We start from the raw sequence: 18,620 nt of genomic DNA on the forward strand, positions 1-18,620 counted from the left end.
GTGCGCACTTGGACTTTTCTCAGACTTACCTTACGAAAAACTTTGCTTAGTGTACACTAAGGTTAAACTATGCTTTCGTATTTATAGACATTTTAAGGGTGAGATTAAGCTAAGCCCAAGCTAAGACAGCAAATGTCAAAATACAAATTGATGTTTCATTTCATGCAATACTTTCTTTATTATCCTTTTAAAAAGTAAACAATAACAAATATTTAAGCATCTAAAACGGTACACATATATCTTCAATTAATTGTTATTTATGTATTCATTTATTTTATTATTGCAATAACTAGAAATTTACGAGTAACCTTTAGAAAATGTATTAATTATTTAAAGATGACAATAATTTTGTTACGTAGAACGGATCGCATTGTTTTGACAACAGCAACAGAGCACTTGTATCAAATATCAACAATTGAAAATTTTGCCTAAAGTGTTGTATATGTTCGGAACGAATACAACCAAAATCCTTCCATCCTGTACGGTGAGAATGAATTCAAAAGAAGGAACCGTATTTTGAAACACACGGTATTAAATGTGATCCTGCCACTGATCATTACAAACTTGCAACCTTATAACAACAGAGGATCGCCAAACCTACCGCAAATACTTATTGCATTAAGGCATAAAAATGCAACTGGATGTTTTCAGGTAATATTGTGTTCATAAATATGTATGGTTTTTTGATTTGAATATTATACCTATGTATTCTCAAATGATTTTAAATACATAATATGTTGAAGACATTTGTCTTCTGACTTTCAGAAACATAACATATATGTAACTAATAATAATTCATTGACATTTCAGATGGTGTGTAGTGATCTGAACAGCATAAACCAATCTACAGTCTGTTTAATTATAAATAAAGTCTCTGCAGAATTGAGTAAATTACTTCTTAGATTTGTAAATTTTCCAAGAAATATGAACACAGCCAAAAGGAAGTTAGAAGAATTAGGAAGATCATATAATACTCACCATGACCTAAACAGTATAATCAGAGCTATTGACTGCACCCATATAAAAATTAATAGACCCAAAGGTATTGCTCACTCTGAAGCATACAGAAATAAAAAAGGGTAATTTTCTGTAAATGTGCAAGCAATAATAGGGCCTGATATGGAAATATTTGCTATAGTGACTAGGTGGCCTGGCAGTTCACACGACAGCAGGATATTTAGAAAACGCCTGTCTTAGTAGGTGACAGCGGTTATCCAGCACTTAACTTCACTTTAACAACACTTTTAAATCCAATGACAAGAGCTGACAATATTTATAATTATGTATTCTTAAATAAGAACTAGGCATATTTTTGAAAGGTTTTTCGGAGTGTGAAAAAGGAAATTTCCATGTTTACAGCTAGGACTATAGTCAAAATTGACAAATACTAGTTATATATAATTATAGCTTGTGCTGTATTGCATAATATAGGTATACAGAGAGGGGATGCTTATGATGATGGTGATCTTGCTGACAGCAGAAGTTGAGTAACACAGAAACAATGAAAGATCTCCTACAGGTCTAGCATTCCGGCAATCTGTGATTGCACAATTTAACTAGGTAATTTGTTTGGTAATAAAGAATATCAAAACAAAACATGTTTCATTTTAATCATTTATTTTCTGATTCTTTTTTTAAGTGTAATACATATTTCTAATACTAATTTATATTTTTGTTGAAGAAATTCTATTTCTAACAGATTTTTTAATTTCATATGTTCCACTCCTATCTCAAATTTTTTAGGGTGGTCAGGTAATAAATGGTAGAAGATTCAGGGAAACGAAAATAACAGATGTGAAGCGAGAGACATCGGTTAGGTTATAGTTTGAATTTCGTTGTCACTATAATATGCCAGGGCTGCCAGGTGACATACAAAATCACACCAGTTATTTTTAAGATTTCTCAAAAATGGGGTTTAAACAATTACATAAATAATATAAATAAACAACAATAAATACCATAATAATGTGTAATTATTTTAATTCATGCATTTCATAGGTATTTATCAAGATCATTTATAATTTCTTTGAATTCAAATTCTATTTTTCCCAAAGTCTATGGAACTCCGATACAAAATGGCAACACCGTTCATTAAAAACCGACAAAAATAAAAAGTCCAGTAAAAGATATGATGGTAAAGCAAATGTTAGGCCATTATTTTTGTTAGGCTTATAGTCAAAGTTTTTGGTAAGTCGTCGATTTCGTGGACTTGGGATTAAGCTAAGCCAACACTCGGAGAGATTCGCAGTTTGCTCTATAAATACCGACTGTGTCTTAGCTCGATAGTTAAGTCAGAGCAAAGTCTAAGTCCGCTCTATAGATCTCACCCTAAGTCTCGACTCCGCATGACTCCATCTTAGTGTTAGACCCAAAACTTGGTCTTGAGGCACAGATGGCTGATAATAATAATAATTTATTTATTTTTGCAAAAGTAATACACCAAGTCGCTTTTTAAATACTCTAGTCGGAAGATCTTTTAATTCTTTTAGTAATTTACTGTAAACCTTAATTGCCATACAAAAGGTGTTTTTCCTAATTGAAATGATATCTTTTACTTCGTGTTCTGCAGTATGGACCGTTTTTGGGTAAAGGCCTCATTACTAGATCCATTTCTCCTGGTCCTAAAGTGGTCGTTTTCGCCCTAAAGTGGTCACTTTGCATTTTGTGAATCTTTTTGATTCTTAGAATACTCCGGTCCATTGTTCTCTGGGCTCTAGTCAACTTCGACTTCTCTCTTTTGGTAGCTGTCCAAGTTTGGCCCCCGTAGACCAGGCATGGAAGAATGCTAGTGTCCATAAAAGTCCTTTTTAAATCTAGGCTGTAGTTTCCTTTTAAAACTTCTCTTCTGGCTGACCAATTGTCTGTAAAGATAGGTAATCAGAGAAACTTATGCGGGATTATTATTACGTAAGGAGTCGATATCGCAGGTATCAAGTGATACAATTTAATGTTTTCACATTTCACCCTGGAGTTACCATGGAAAGTTTGCTCAATAAGAAAATTCTCGATCAATGTTTTGGGTATAATGGTGAAATAGGAGTATAGTTTGAGCTTTCCAATAATTAATGTTTATGATAGTTCTTATCTTATTTTCAACTTTACGTTTATAGTTGGATAATTGTCGAGATGTTTCGTGATACACTATTTTGTGTTTCCAAAGAATAGTCACATACATAGTTCATATCAGATTGTAGTATAATTTTGTATTTTTGTTACGATGATCCACAGTTTGGTTAATAATAGTAATTTTTAAAATTTATTATTGCTTAATAAATATAAACTAAAAGTACAGGAAACACCAATAAACCACTATGGAGTAAAAAAGGAATGACATCATTTTAATTTGAAGATTTTTGAATGTCACAACTCACAATGATGCACGTGTCTATCTAACGCGTAAATCCTGTCGTGTGGCGCCGTGCTATCAATGGTGTAATGTTACAATTAAAATAGAACTTTTAGCGCGTCATAGCTAATAATTGATTTTATAACTTTGCGGTTATGTTAACAGATATATGTTAAATATGAAATTTGGGAATAAGTCTCCCGGAAAAAAGCGCTGAAATTAAAATTTTACATTTGAAGTTCTTTTTGTACGGTCTATCAGTGAATATCATGATTTTGACAGTATGTCCAAATCTTGCCCCTTTAACAGGTGTTCATGCGAATATTTTACGCAGAATTAAGCAGTGTTATAGTTTTTCTATACTCATCATAGATCTTCTTAAACCTAACTCGTCACTCCAACTAAACCTATATCCAGGATTAGACTCAGGACTCCCTGGACAACGAAAAGGACGTAATTCTCAAACAATTGCAAGTGATGACTGATCTTTCTTCAATGTGTTACTAAAGCATCCTAAGCTTCTTTCACGGCACTTCGACACATAGCACGCAGAGGTACCGATAACTTGGGGAAGCTTGTGGTGATTGGAAGATTGGAAGGCATGAGACGCCGAGACTGATCCTCTGCTTGCCGAAGACAGGAGGAAACACCAACAGGACCTTCAGTAATGAAGAAAGAAGTAAGATAGGAAAAATGAAAGTAAAAAAGGACGCCACCACCTGAACGCACCTGTCGAAACCCGTACTTCCCACGGTGTAATTACTATTATTATGGGGGAGTTACTTGTCGTAAATAGCAATTATTCAAATTACTTATTTGACATGGCTGAATGGTAGGGGCGTAAGTGATTTGAAAACAAAACCTATTAAAACTGTATCTGTAAATAGGATTGGTTTTGCGGGATTGCAAAAGCTACCCAAATGTGCTTTGCCTGTCTTCTTTGACCCGAGGTTTTAATGGGTATAGCTCACCAGATCAGATCAAAGTGCCTGGAGTGAGTGGAGGAGTGCACATACCCCTCTTTTTGTAATGCTTTGGTACAAAAAAATCCTGTAAATATAATTAATTTGACATCAGTTATAGTTAAAGGCATGTTAATAGTTTTATTTTTATTCGCAAATATTAAATTTAAAAAAAAAAATCTTCTTTTTCTATTTTTATCACACCCGACCCTTCTATTCGAGTAGAAGCCATTTGAAAGATCACAATTTCTTCCCTGACCTCGCAGATTTCTTGTCGTACTACGATACACCTATATATTTGGATCGACAAGTATGTGGACCCGCCCATAATTAAAGGAGCAGAAAAGACAATAGATTCGGAACTTGAAAGAGATTTACAAATCACACTTTCGTTCGTGATAAGAGCCGTGTCTCTCAACTCTAGGATCATATGTTCTGATCACGGCTGTGTCGACTTACCTTAGACCCAAAAAATTATTGTCTAGCTACTTCTATGAGAAACAGATGCAATATCAAGCCAAGGCCCATATATACTTGCAGCTTTAGTGTATTATTATTTCTTTATGTGTAATCCTTTAAATACGTTGTTTAACCGTTTTTATTAAAATCAATCGCCAGCTGTATGTCACAGCTCACAGCACACCTGACAATATCACATTTCACGCACGATCGCATCGAGAATGGTGCAGCAGTTTTGGCTACGTTGAAGCGTGAAATATGCTCACCTAACATGACACCTATAGGGTCCTTCAAGAATAGAGCGTACCATTTCCTAAAAGGAATTCCTGGTCTAACATCAGATGAGTCTCCTGTCCGTTGGCGTCCCATTAAAAAAGCATAAGTGTTTTTCATTGAAATAAAATGGCATCATCTCGTATTTCTCCAGGTATAAGTCAAATACAAAGTATATTGAAACATCGCTTAGTCAGGCAAGAAATTTTGGAAAACTCGTGCAATTTAGTTTCATGTAAATGTACATTTTGGCCTTACGATGTTCAATAGATGGATAGATAAACATAGAATCTGACCCTATATTTAATAAAGTAAATATATTACTAAACGCTAAACGGCTAATCACTGATTTCATTTACCCCATACAAAACACCCTAAAATAAGTCTTTTGACTATTATCGACTTTATTGCTTTAAAATACATCTGGTTTTTGTATAAAGAGCAACTAAATATAAATCCAACCCCTATTGGTCAATATTTCCCTCAAAACCGCATTCGCCGCTGAAACCGAATGATAGTAAATATGGATGTCTTTTTCCCTCCTACACCCTAATACACATGATATCTCTTTCGCGCAGGGGTTGTTTGATCAGTGCGTTTCAAGTTTATCTTGTCTTTGGACGTATTGAGCAAACATATTCGAAAACTGAAGTTGTTTTTTGTCTGCATTGGCATTTTTTGTGTCATTAATTTTTTCACTTTCGATTGTGTTAATTTATTGCTAATTTAGCATTTTAATCATTGTTAGTTACGGTTTAGATTAAGGTTAGAGTAATTTAATTATCAACAATAATTTAATTGATTAATTGAAGACTTGAATTTGCAATGTGTGTTTGTGTCTGCGTCTTAGATGTGACATAAAATATGTTTTAATGTGAGTTTAAAATGGAATATTCTTGGCATATGGAGGACGGGAATAGAGAAACTACACGGCCTAGGCCATCGGGAAGAAATCAAGGTATTTAATGCTTTAGGTTTTTACGTAAATCACGCTCAACAAAGATTTGCACATTAATATTTCAAGATTATACAGGCGAATTAAGCTACTTATAACTCGACATAATGGTATTACAGTTAGGTAATATTACTATTAATTATCGCATGAAACGTCGTGTTTTGTGAGTTTTGTAATAAGTTCGTGTTTTTGCATTGAAACTTATTTCCTCTGTGCATTTGTATTTTGTGCTCATACGGTGACAAAATGCCTTAGACCTACAAAACCGATCGGTCTATGCCTGACACAAGGTTGACCACCTTCTTAATAATTAAGAAGAAGATTAATTATCACAAGACATAGCTAGAAATCTGGCCACAAGACCAGAAGTTTCAGTATACCAGTGCGGCGCTGTTTTCTCTTTCCCTGTCTTGGGTAGGTAGTAGGTACTATTATGTTACCTTGCTGTGACGTCAATAGAGAACACACTAGTAATTTGTCAATATTACTTAATTGTATAATTACATTGACACTGTTAGCCATATGGAGAAGTCCCTATATGTCAAATTGGAAAATATTATGTATTATTAGGAATAACATTGCAGTGTCGAATGCTCTAGTAAGCATTGCTAATGGAGCGAAATAACGTGTTTTATGTACTGTAAGTGGCACTGTTTGATTTATTAGATTCCACCTTCATAATTAACTAATAAAACAATCTTCAAAAGTGTAGTAGTTACTGAGATTCGATTTTCAGGAAATAAGTCAAGTCAAGTCAAATTATTTGTTTCAATTAAGCCTATTAAAAAGGTACTTTTGAAAATCAAAATTACAAGTTAAAAATTTAAAAAAATTTACTAGATGCCCCTTCCAAAAGGTAGTTTCATATGGAGAAGAATGGGCAAGAAACTCTATACTTACTCTTTTAAATAGTTTTTACAATAGGTACATTGATTAATAATTACATCTGAAGACCCAGAAAAAAACTACTGTACTAAAATAAAATAGGAGCATGGTGTTATAAATACTAATATTTATAATAGTAATACTATACTAAATTATTATGTAGATACATGAGCTCACATATTTACAAATATTACAACTATAGATTAATTACATTATTCTCTAAAAAAAAAATCATGAACACACAGTCAAACAGTGTGTGAGCTACGTTTAAGTTGATTTCTTTCAGAAAAAAAGAAAAATTAAAGCAAATATATAACTACTCGTATACGTTTCGGTCATATCAACAGAACGAAGTAACGATTTAACAGCCATAAGTCGTTTGAATACGACTTATTAGTGAATATATAAAAAATAAATACTTTATTAAATTTCGTGGATGATGTAATTGCATCATTAGATAATACAATTGCATCATCTAGACATCAAATGTTTCCCGGCCGCTTTCTATAGTACTCAATCCCTATCCAATCAGTTTTAGTTCACTTAAAAACACGTCTTGATATGAATGATTTGATTGTTTTTTGGCCTTATCAATTATATAGTATTTTAAAAGAGTTTTCCTGTTAAATTCAGTTCCTAAAAAACCTGTTATTTGATATAGTGATAATAAATATATATTGCGTATTTTCCGTTTAGTTAAGCGTTAATGGCGATAACCAGTAAAATATAACTATTTTTTCGTGAGAAATAATTATTTTAGAAACGCTTTAGCACAACTTGTAATTCATGTTTGTAAGATGTCTATAGGCTGAGTTGCACTAGGTTTATTTATCTAGAAACACTGGGTTCATTTGAAAGGAGAGATTTTTAGAGGAACAGATGGCTTCTGTTGTGAAATAGATTTATCATTCAGGATGTGTAATAGGATTATATCATCTGTCCAAATGAAGATCCAATTTATTTCACCTGAAAATGAAAATCTTTTAATTATTTATTATTAGATACATAAAAAACACATCACAAAATAAACAGAAAATATGATAAAAAATAATACACCTTGTTGCGTATATATTTGACAGATACATTTACTAAAAGCCTGTATAAAATTTACTTGAAGGCAGCTATAAATTTGCTATTGAATTTTTTGTAAATCATGTAACCTATTTCGAAACTTGTGAGTCAGGCTATAATAACTATACTTACTAAAAAAATTTTATCACTGTACTTTATCGATTGCTGCTTTTAAAGTACAATTTGATATTTTTCTTGATTTTCATTCTTCTGATGATAAAACATTACCAGCCGGTATGCTTACGCGTAATCAAAAGGTATAATATTCCATTCATATTTCCTTGAAATAATCGGATGTAGAAAACACGTGTTTATAAATTATATATGTAATTATGATTATTATGCATAGAAATGCCTTTTTCGTTTAGACGCGAAACCATGTCGTGCATGATCGAAAGATCTGGTCGTCTTTATGTTATTTTTGTAACATTAGATTTAGAATTCATTTAATGAAATGAATTCAAGTAATTAATTGTAGTAGTTATTTTAAAGTACTGTGAAAGGCTGATAAATTGTGGACAATTTGTGTTCCGCCGCTACTTTTTTTTTTTCAAACCATCATCATCTGTCGTGTAGCTCTTGTCAGTGTCAATGTCGTCTAGCTAATGTCATTTACTTTATTCTGATAAAAATAAAACATTAAGAATTACGCAGCGTCACCATCACTATTTCCACTACTCTCTTTGTAAACGGCCTCATGGATATTATATTTTTAAATTAGAAAGGTGGTGACTTACCCTTGGCCACCTGTGTTATTACCAAAATCATTCGGATCAGCGCACACACGCGCCCTTTAATGTTATCGCTAATTTGTCGTGTTTATGGGAACCCGTGCTGGTCATGCGTGAAACAGGTGGATACGTGAATTGTGTATTTATACGATGTATCATGTCCTGTAACCCCCAATCAGGGCATGGGACATACATTTATGCGTATAGAGCAATTATTTAGCTTTTCGATTTCTGACTCTGGAGTTTTAGAGGACTTACGCTTTTCTCCTACGAGCAAGTGTTAATTGCGCACTAGAAATTGGTAAATTGGCTGGGTTCGAATGTACAACTTTGGAGTTGTGAGTCTAAAACTTATACATGCAATTGCGAGATTTTCCCAAATGGTGGAAGTGTCAAATGTTGTTTCAATCAAGCTGAGTTGAGCTCACTTACAGATGACTTTTTGGTGTAACCTAAACAAATAATAAAGTTAGATCAGTGCAGGCGTTTCAACTAAAGTATTCATCTGTCACTTGTCATCATAGAGTAATCACAATCTGACAGAAAGAGATGAAAAACTAATATAGTTAAAGAAGCGCAATTAGGCTGCTTTTTTTGTAATATGAGGCAAACCGGCAAGAGGCTCATCTAATAATAAGTGATACCGCCGCCCTTGGACACTCACATTGCCAGAAGGCTCGCAAGTGTGTTGCAGGCTTTTTAAGAATTGGTACGGTCTTTTATTGAAGGACGCTAAGTCGAATTGTTCGGAATTACTTCAGTGGGCAGCTGGTTCCACGTCGATAAATTGATGACTGATTATTTTTTTTTATTAATACGGTTTAAGTTTTATTTATTTGTCGTTAAGAACATTACAATTCACTTACGTATGAGAAATTTTACTAATTCATACGAAAAGTTCAAAATTAAGGAAGAAACAGAAGACAGCATTTACAAATTGTTTAATAGACACAATCCAAAAATGAATACAAAGAAACAACAACAATAAATAATAAATAGAAGTAATTTAACAAAATCTATAGTTAATTGTCAGTCAGAGCACGCCAAACGTCTCTTAAAGGCGCCAACTGTGTTGTCAGTTGTCATTTGTCAACGCAGGCAGGCGTATTTAAAAGTTGCGCTCCCTCAAATGCTTGCCGCAACTTGCGAACTTGCCGTAATTCATCCTTTATAATAAAATTTCCTAATCTATGGTTACTGAGATATTCAAACTATCCAGATACAGACTCACAAATCTCGAATTGATTTCGAATCTACGGAGGCCTTACTACGTATTTTGGCATGACTCTGAAGTGCCAAAAACTAACAGACAGCGTACAACTCTCAGCTGCAATCTCAAATACACGCGCACACTCACCCATTTACACATTCACACATACTTAATGTCTTAAAAGACTTGTGTTTGATTAGTTGTAATTAGGGATGCATCGATACGCCTTTTTGCCGATACGATACCGATACCGATACTCTTATAGAAATATCGCCGATTCCGATACCGATACCACCGATACTAATGCTTATTGAATTCAAATTAAATTAAGGTAAAATATATCAAGTCTGGTTAAAGTTTTTAATATTTATTATAAAATATAAACAGTTACAAACTTTGAATAAGATTAAAGGTTTAGTAAATAAAATTAAGAGTAATAGTTAAATTAAAATAAATAACTGTTAATAATTAAAATTAACATTGATAAGATTTTTGTAATTCTGTATTTTATTTAATTTGGTATTGAAAAAATACTCCGCGCGATAGCACTTAAAAACCAACTAAAGTGTCTAGCGAAATGCAATACGCGGAGACTAAGCGGGTGTGAGGGGCATAGATAGTCCGTGCCTCGTTTCCCACGCCCCAGATCAAACAAGATGCGCTTTTACATTACTTTTTTTAAAGCGCGAAATTTGAAAAGTATCGTTGTATCGGCAATTAAAATATCGCCGATACCGATATATCGGCAAATCCAAAGTATCGCCGATATATCGGTATCGGTATCGGATGCATCCCTAGTTGTAATACTAAACGTGCACCATGTACCACGGAATAATTGTAAATTGTAGTTAGTATTATTTAATATTTCTTTGAATCTAATTATACGCTTATCCACCTTATTCGAGATAATTATGACGTCACGAGATCAGTGCAAGTGAATTCAGTTTCAGCCATTCACCCCGTTTCACTCGGATTCTTTATCTTATTGTTATGTTATTGTGAAATAGATTAAAGAGAAAACTTTTAAAATGTCCTATTTTATCTCGGAGTCTTTTTGTGATTTTATAGTTTAAATTAAAACTACGGACGGACTTACGGAGCAGGTATTAAATTATCGGTTTATAAAATTATTTCTTATCTGATAATTAATAAAAATTTCAAGGTTGCCCCATAGTCACGAGATCCTTGAGAAATCGAGGCGAAGAAGTTACACAAGGAAACAATTTTGTATAAAGTAACGATTTATATATTATTTTATTTATAACAGAAAAATTGATTTTGGCTCTACAAATAATATCTAAGACATTTGGGGATTTTATTGATTTTTCACAAAGCACAATTTATATCGAACTGACGAATATCATGGACCACGATGATGCCCTGAGATATCCAAACATTAATTATGTATATAGATAAAACACTTGTTTAGCAGGAGTACGGTTTGTAGTATACCTACATAGTAATAATAATGATTAAAATTAATAAATAAAAAATTAATGAATAGAAAATTAAAACAAATTTAAAAAGTTTGGTCCCTGTGGCAGTGTACCTTTAACGCTGGTAGCATTTTCTTGCTGTATTGCGATACTTATTGGTTGAGCGTGGTAAACACCAGCTCGGTTCATCGGTACCTACTATGTATATATAACAACTAAAAATTTTATTTAGCACCCGTGCACTTGAATCTCTGCCCAAGAGTCTCTAAAGGAAACAAAATCGAAGTTGGCGGAAAGATTCTTATGTTTGAGCCGTTTGTTATTTTCCGCCTGCTCTGTGGCCGCCCCAGCTTTTGTGCTTGTCCGAGGGAGGTAAAACGGAGTTAACGTGTCCACACAAGTAGCATCCCATAATAAACCCGTGACAAAAGTAGTTTTTGTCTGTTCGTAAAACATCCAAATTAATTTTGTTCGACAGCATTTTCTTCACACTTGGTTAGGCGTGACGCAATGCAACATGTAACACAGTGCGTGTGTTACTTGTGACAAACAGACGTTAAGTGAAAGAGTTTTCTAGTGTTTTTTGGAAATTACAGTTTTACACACAAAGACAGGTCTGGTTTAATTAGGTCATTGTTGGTTAATCCATTTAACGTTTTTCGTTAATTTTAACTGTCATATAAAATTAGAGAAAGGATTGTTAATTATGGTTTTACATTCCAACCATTCACCAACCAATTCGACTTAGCGTCCTTTAAGAAAAGAGCGTACCAATTCTTAAAAGGCATTGAGAATGTCCATGGGCAAATGTCCGGTATCACTCTCAATGCTTTAAAAAAAAGTTAATTTTGTCAACATATTTAAATTTACCTGTTACGGGTGTTACATTTTGAGAAATAATCCTTATTTTGTTTTAAATGCCTGATCTAAAAAAGCACTTGTCATAATTTGTACTATTCGTTTTTTATTTAAAGCTGCATAATTCTAGAAGCAATATTTTATTTATTTATTTCTTAATCCAGCTAACAGAAATTATAACTAAACAATCATACTAATGATATAGCAAAAGATGGAATATATACAAAAAGTTCAAACATTTACGAAAGGAAAAAATCAATTAAAATTATTAAATAAATGTAACAAAGTAATTCCTAATTCACATGTGTTGTGTGATGGTGTGTGAGGGTATGTACGTTATTTAGCGCTTTGGATATTATTAATACTCCTTTTAAGCATATTCCGCGACAGCTTAAACAAGTCAAGGCTTAAATAGTGGTTGTATTAGCTTGATCCCCTAGCAACAGCTTTTTGAGGAAGAACATAAATCGACCTGTCCTATTGGAATATGACAACGCGTAATGTGGCGGAAATGTGATTAATTATTGTAAATTTAATGCATTCTAAAGCACGCTAAAATGGAAAGTGGATTTTAAATTTAATCTATTTCGGTATTTTTACCGCGTACGGTTGTAGTTAATCCTATAGCCTCAACGAATGGACTAGCTACAAAGAAATTATTAAGTGTCATGTCTCAATTAGAATTCCTGCTATTTCCTTGGTTGAATGCGCTAATGGGACTAAATAAATATATCGCTATTTTGTTCGCCGTGTGTTGTACATTCTAAATATGTTAGCGGCTTAAATTGTTTAAATATTATGTAACGTAATTATAAAGTCTTTTTTATTTTCAAATTCTTGATTTACATTTCAAATGTTGTTAGTATTTACTTATAGCTAAATGTTGGTAGTCTTTCATATATTGGTACCCAAGAAATAAGAGAAGAAAACGAGGTAGACAGTTTGGAAGATGGGAAGACGAAATAAAATCCGTAATTGGGAAAATATGGACAAGGAAAGCTCAGAACAGAGCAGAGTGAAATGAAATGGAGGAGGCCTTTGTCAAAGTTGGGCAAACAGATGGGTTGTCACTAGAGACAATAGTTAAGATTAAAATTATGTAAAATTTCTGTCTGAATAAAGGCTTATATTATTATTAAATGTTGGTAGTAAAATGTGCTTCGCCTGTGAAAATGAACCCCTCTTTGGTAAAGCCTCCTCCAACCCTTTACATGACTCTATCTTTGCCAATATTCTCCCAGTCTTCTCCTGCTATTTCTATTAAGTCATCAACCCACTTTTGGCCTGGCCACTCTTCTTTTCCCGTGTGATTCCATCCACGTAGTCTTTGTAATCTTATGTAATTTAAATAAATTCATTACAAGCCTGTATCTAATACAAAACTTAATCACTAAATAGCTATTGAATATTCTGCCCTTATCACATTTTTGCATATAAACGTGACAAAATATTTAACGTTTGTCGAATGTCTTATTAACAAGTATACTTTTCAGGTCCAGGTCTGATAGACGAGTTGGAGGCTTACATGGCGCCGGTTAGCGAAAATTGCTACGCGCCGCAACCTTTGGATGCACGCCGAATCGGGTAAGATCCCGTTTAATAAACCTTAATGGGCTAATACATGTTTTCTTACGATATTTTACGTACAAAGAAAGTTAACTGTGTGAAGTGTGAATTGGTATTAGTTCGGACGCACGCATGTTCGGTATCGACTTATAAGTCACATATTAGAGATTACTGACTAAATATCAAATAATGCCGATTTAGCCATGATAGTTTTTATTGAGTCTGCGTATTTGTCTGGATATTACGCTCGATAATCCGCGCAATGGCTTTACGTACTCGTCTGTGGCACTAGTTGTATGCAAACATCGCACGGTAACTTACTTTGAACTATTGGATTTGAACCTGGGACAATAATCTACAGAAAAACTAACCACTAAATGAAATATGGCAAAGAGCTATAGCAAAATTTGTTTAAGTAAAAAAATGCCCTTCCAATCTTAGTTCTCTATACCTTAGAAGAGATCTGTGTCTGCTTCTAGACTGCATTGATGAAGTCGGAGATCCTGAATGAATATAAGGCATTTTGATTTTATTAAGAGATGCTTGAGAGTGTTCTTATCTAATCTGGCTCAAGGAATACGTTGTATGCTCTTTATGGTAGGGGAGCCCAAGAGGGGATTTCGGGATTTACTAAAGCGCGGCAGATTAATATATAGGGGATACCTTGTACCCGGTTAAGTACCTCCACAAAATATGAGGCCCATATATAAGGCCGCCCGTAAAGGAGAAAGGATCAGACTAGTAAAAAAAAATTGACCATCAGAAATTCCCGAGCGCGTCAGATTAAGGTAGGGTGAGTTAATTACATCCTAAAAAGTGTATATTCCACTAATCTGACAATTTGAGAGTGACGGAAAAAAAGGGGAGGGCAACAAAGTTGTAAAAAAAAACCGTCATCTCGACATTCTCGAGCGTAGCTAATTTTTTTTTTATTTTGAAGGAAATAATTCAAGAATAATGAAAAATATATAATCTGACGATTTCCGCAAGCCGAAATAACAAATAAAGTTAAATGCGTGCAGCTGCGTGATGCCTACATTTCCTTTAACCGATCGGAATCTACTAAACGGTGTTCTAAATATTTCCCTCAAAATTACATTTCCTGTGAATTTGAACCGATTCGGGCCGATAGATTTTGAGAAATTTTGAATAATCTTAAAAAAATAAGAAATATTTTTTTTTAAAGTGGTTTCTTTATTGATCAACTTCAAAAACTAATCCGCCTTTGAGCTTGAAAAACCACGTCGATCGCCACCAAGCTCGTCAAAAGCGGTTGATTAGTTCGAGAGATATCGTGAACGAAAGAAACCCGAAAAAGTATTTTTTCGGGATTACTCCGAAATTTGTGGTTCTATCAATTAAAATTGCAAAATTACTTATGATGATGATAAAACTGCGTCGAATGCCGCCAACCGCGTGAAAATTGCTTGATCCATTCAAAAGTTATTGCGGTTTGAAAATTCCAAAAATAGTGTTCTATGAAAATTCTATCAGACTTTCGAGCTGGGAGAGCTCAAATGCATAGACATGTTATTTCTTTGAACTCAGCGAGCTCAAAATATCAATTTTAAGCGCCCAGGAATGGAAGTAGCGGGAAGTTGCAGGGATGGCCCTTTCGGTGAATCGTTTTTCTAATTTTTTTTTTGTCAGATCAGGCGAATCCCTCTAGATAATCGTCAGATTATGAGACAGTACGTTTAGAACATAAAGATGAACCACATATATCTTAATCTGACGCGCTTGAGTATTTCAAAATTGCGATTTTTTTTTGCAAATTATGAAAATGGCCGTGGGTTTGCGTCCCATCGAAATCGTCAGATTAGTGAATGAGAGCTGTTTTTTGGTGCCCTTAACACTCCCTTAGAAAATCTGACGCGCTCGATATGTTTTTTTTTTTTTAAATTTCAACCCTTAAATACATCCACCCGCATCATGCAAACGATCAGATTAACATACGTACATTATTAAAAATACGTAGGGCATAGATGCTATCAATATCTGACGCGCTCGAGGATGTCCATGCAACAGTTTTTTTTTACATATTTAACTATCTATAGCCGCTTACCCCACCGATGAAAAGGAATTTATCATATAACATTTTTTTCTTCTTTTTATCTAAGCTTTGCATCCCAATAGGTCTCTACGACGCTCGAGTAAATCCCCATTTAGCATCGTGGGCTCCCCTACCATTAGTAGTAGCAAAATTAATACACGATATGTAAGCGATGTCAGTGTATGTCGCTTGAGGGGGGTACATGTAACATAGGAAATTATATATTAAACAAAACTTTCTCAACGTATGACGATCACAGATTTTCTTTTGTTTCTTGTGCCAAACTTAAGGGAACACTCAAAAGTTATGAAATTCTTTATCAAATGTGTGATTGTGTTTCAGCGGGCACCAATTGCCTGATAGTCCACCAGACTCGGGTTCAGAGAACCCCTATAGTCCAGACACACATGTCTCACAAAGTATTGCGGTCTCCCAGACGATACTGGCTCCAGATTATATGCTACTGCCCGAGCATCTTAACATTCATGAGGTAAAGCAGAAATCAACGTTTATCAAATCCACAAATACATTTAAGCAATATTATTCGTTAACATAAAGCGTCAAATACCTATTAAATGTATCCTTGTTGCAATCTTAACACTAAAAGCTTATCGCTTATACCAGAAAACTAATTGTACGATTTTATATCTTCTGACGTCGAGGCAGAATACGAAATTCCACTGGTGTCACCTCCACACTTTTTTTAGAGAACAGAAGGAAACAGGCAATTGTCTTACCTGGTGTTAAGAGATACCGCCACCCATGGACACTCTCAGTACCAGAGGGCTCGTCAGTACATTGCTCTTTTCTTGAAGGAACCAGAGCGTTTTTTAAGTCAGTTTTTGCTACTATGCGGAAGCTACCCAGGACAACTTAAACAGCCGTCAATGCACTTGGGAGCTTTCTGGCAGTGTGAGTTGCCATGTATCATTAGGTGAGCCTCCTGCCCGTTTGCCCCCCGTTTTATACAACACACTCTGCCATCTAAAATAACACATGAATCTAGCAATGGTTTCTTACCGAAGTTTTTAAACTTAACTTTTACTTATCCCAGGTCCTCCAAAACGAAGAGTACATATACGATGAAATAAAAGACAATATAGAGCAGGATGTCCTAAGAAATGATGTAGTGGTGATGCAGGAGTCAGACTTAGGTCTGAGAAGCGTCAGACATGAGCTTGGATTGGAGCCGGTGTATCAGAACAGGTAGGTTTAACGTGATTTGTCATTTAGATACACTTACATTCGACGCATGCGCAATGGCTTAAAAGCGTCGCACAGCCGGCAATCGCTATCCTCGTCTGACAAATGATGTTACGCGTTAACTCTCTTTCACTCTACCTTAAATATTTATCATCTTTAACAGGCAGCAACCCTTATTCGCGGCCAGATTTGATTGGGCACCCATAAATGATATACATATAATAAAAAAAACAGCTTCGATTTGATATATAATAATTGATATAAATGTATCGAAATCATACCTGTTTACATCTGGTTGCAAAGAGGTGCGGCCGTGATGTTTTTTAAATCATTATGTAAATTGCCGTGATGTAGAGACAATATTTTATTTAAAAAACAAGTGAATTATTTTTTTCCCATTTAATTAAAAAGACTAGCGTCCAAATTTTTATAGGCAACTTGGTAGATTCTCCTAATTATAAATATATATAAAAATTTGGTTTTTAGCAAATAACCAATGAATGCACTAATCCTGCAGCCGGATCTCATGCATGTTTAATTACATTCCCTCAATACGAACTATTCTCTGCTTTTTCAAAGACGTTCTTAATTGATATAGACCACAAGCCCATGAACAAAAAATACCTGTGAAATGACCCAACGTGAATTACGCTTAGAAGGCTGTTACTATATCTGAAAATAGCTCTGAGCACTATGCCGTCATTTCTGAGCGGTACATGTGAGTACGTGAGTGAATGGACTTTCTCAGGTACAATGGGGGAATTTCGACTAATTATTAATGTACGGCTTTGTTATAAGTGTATAGATGATTAAAAATAAATGTCGAAAAACCTAGTGCCGTACAAAAGTGATGGTGCCGGAAGTCGGTGCAAATTTTTAATTCGACGACAGTTGCAGAAGCAATATAGGTCATTTATTACTGTACGGCATTTGTGTGATTCCTTTTGGACACATATACAGATACTTTACCCGTAAACGCCGTACATATTCCCAGCGGAGCGGTCGAAAGCCAAGGGTCGCAACATATGTCTGATTAGCATATAGGTGATGATGATATGAAACAACATAAAATTAAATGATCTTGAGAGTACTTCACAAATAGATAACATTTTCCAGCATGCCGTACATTTTTTGTGGAACACATAGGTGTATGGGGTAAATTACTTTCCTCAGAAAAGAGTCATTTTCCGGTGACTTTTATCTGTACGGCAATGACACAGGTTATTAATACTTTAGACAATCTTCAATAAAAGATAAATGCCGTACACTTTCGATAGTCCGCTACCACCGCCTACCAATACAGGGCGTCCCAAAGTTATGGGAAATGAAGGGAACGTACCTTAAATATCGTAGATAGGGTATTTTACTAAAAAAGACTTTATGTTATTTTTAAAAGTTATTAATTCTTTATTCAAAGATTTTTTTAAAATTACTTGCCTCGTCTGGGAATCGAACCGACTTAAATGTAAAAAAAACACCCCTACTTTTATGATGCCAATCGAAAGAATGGCCAAAAACTAATAACTCTTCTTAAGTAACATAGTATTTTAAAAGAAAGGAAGAGCGTGAATATATCTTTTTAATCAAATTAAAAACATTATCTATCGTATTC

General features: G+C 34.3%; 1 protein-coding gene and 1 long non-coding RNA gene across 3 annotated transcripts in view; both read left to right on the plus strand.

The window, feature by feature from the left end:
* The window catches only part of LOC125055110, a 49,351-nt gene that overhangs the window by 12,647 nt on the left and 18,084 nt on the right, over window positions 1-18,620 (plus strand). For both annotated transcript variants that reach the window (XM_047657357.1, XM_047657358.1), the window contains exons 2-4: window positions 13,680-13,770; window positions 16,148-16,295; window positions 16,860-17,011. In XM_047657357.1, coding sequence (XP_047513313.1) covers window positions 13,680-13,770; window positions 16,148-16,295; window positions 16,860-17,011 — 391 coding nt within the window. The remainder of the gene's footprint in view (window positions 1-13,679; window positions 13,771-16,147; window positions 16,296-16,859; window positions 17,012-18,620) is intronic.
* Window positions 257-1,596, plus strand: LOC125055111. Its single transcript, XR_007117818.1, has 2 exons — window positions 257-651; window positions 811-1,596. It is a non-coding gene; the product is annotated as an uncharacterized LOC125055111 (long non-coding RNA).

Source organism: Pieris napi, chromosome 13 (assembly GCF_905475465.1).
Source record: "Pieris napi chromosome 13, ilPieNapi1.2, whole genome shotgun sequence".
NCBI lineage: Eukaryota > Metazoa > Arthropoda > Insecta > Lepidoptera > Pieridae > Pieris > Pieris napi.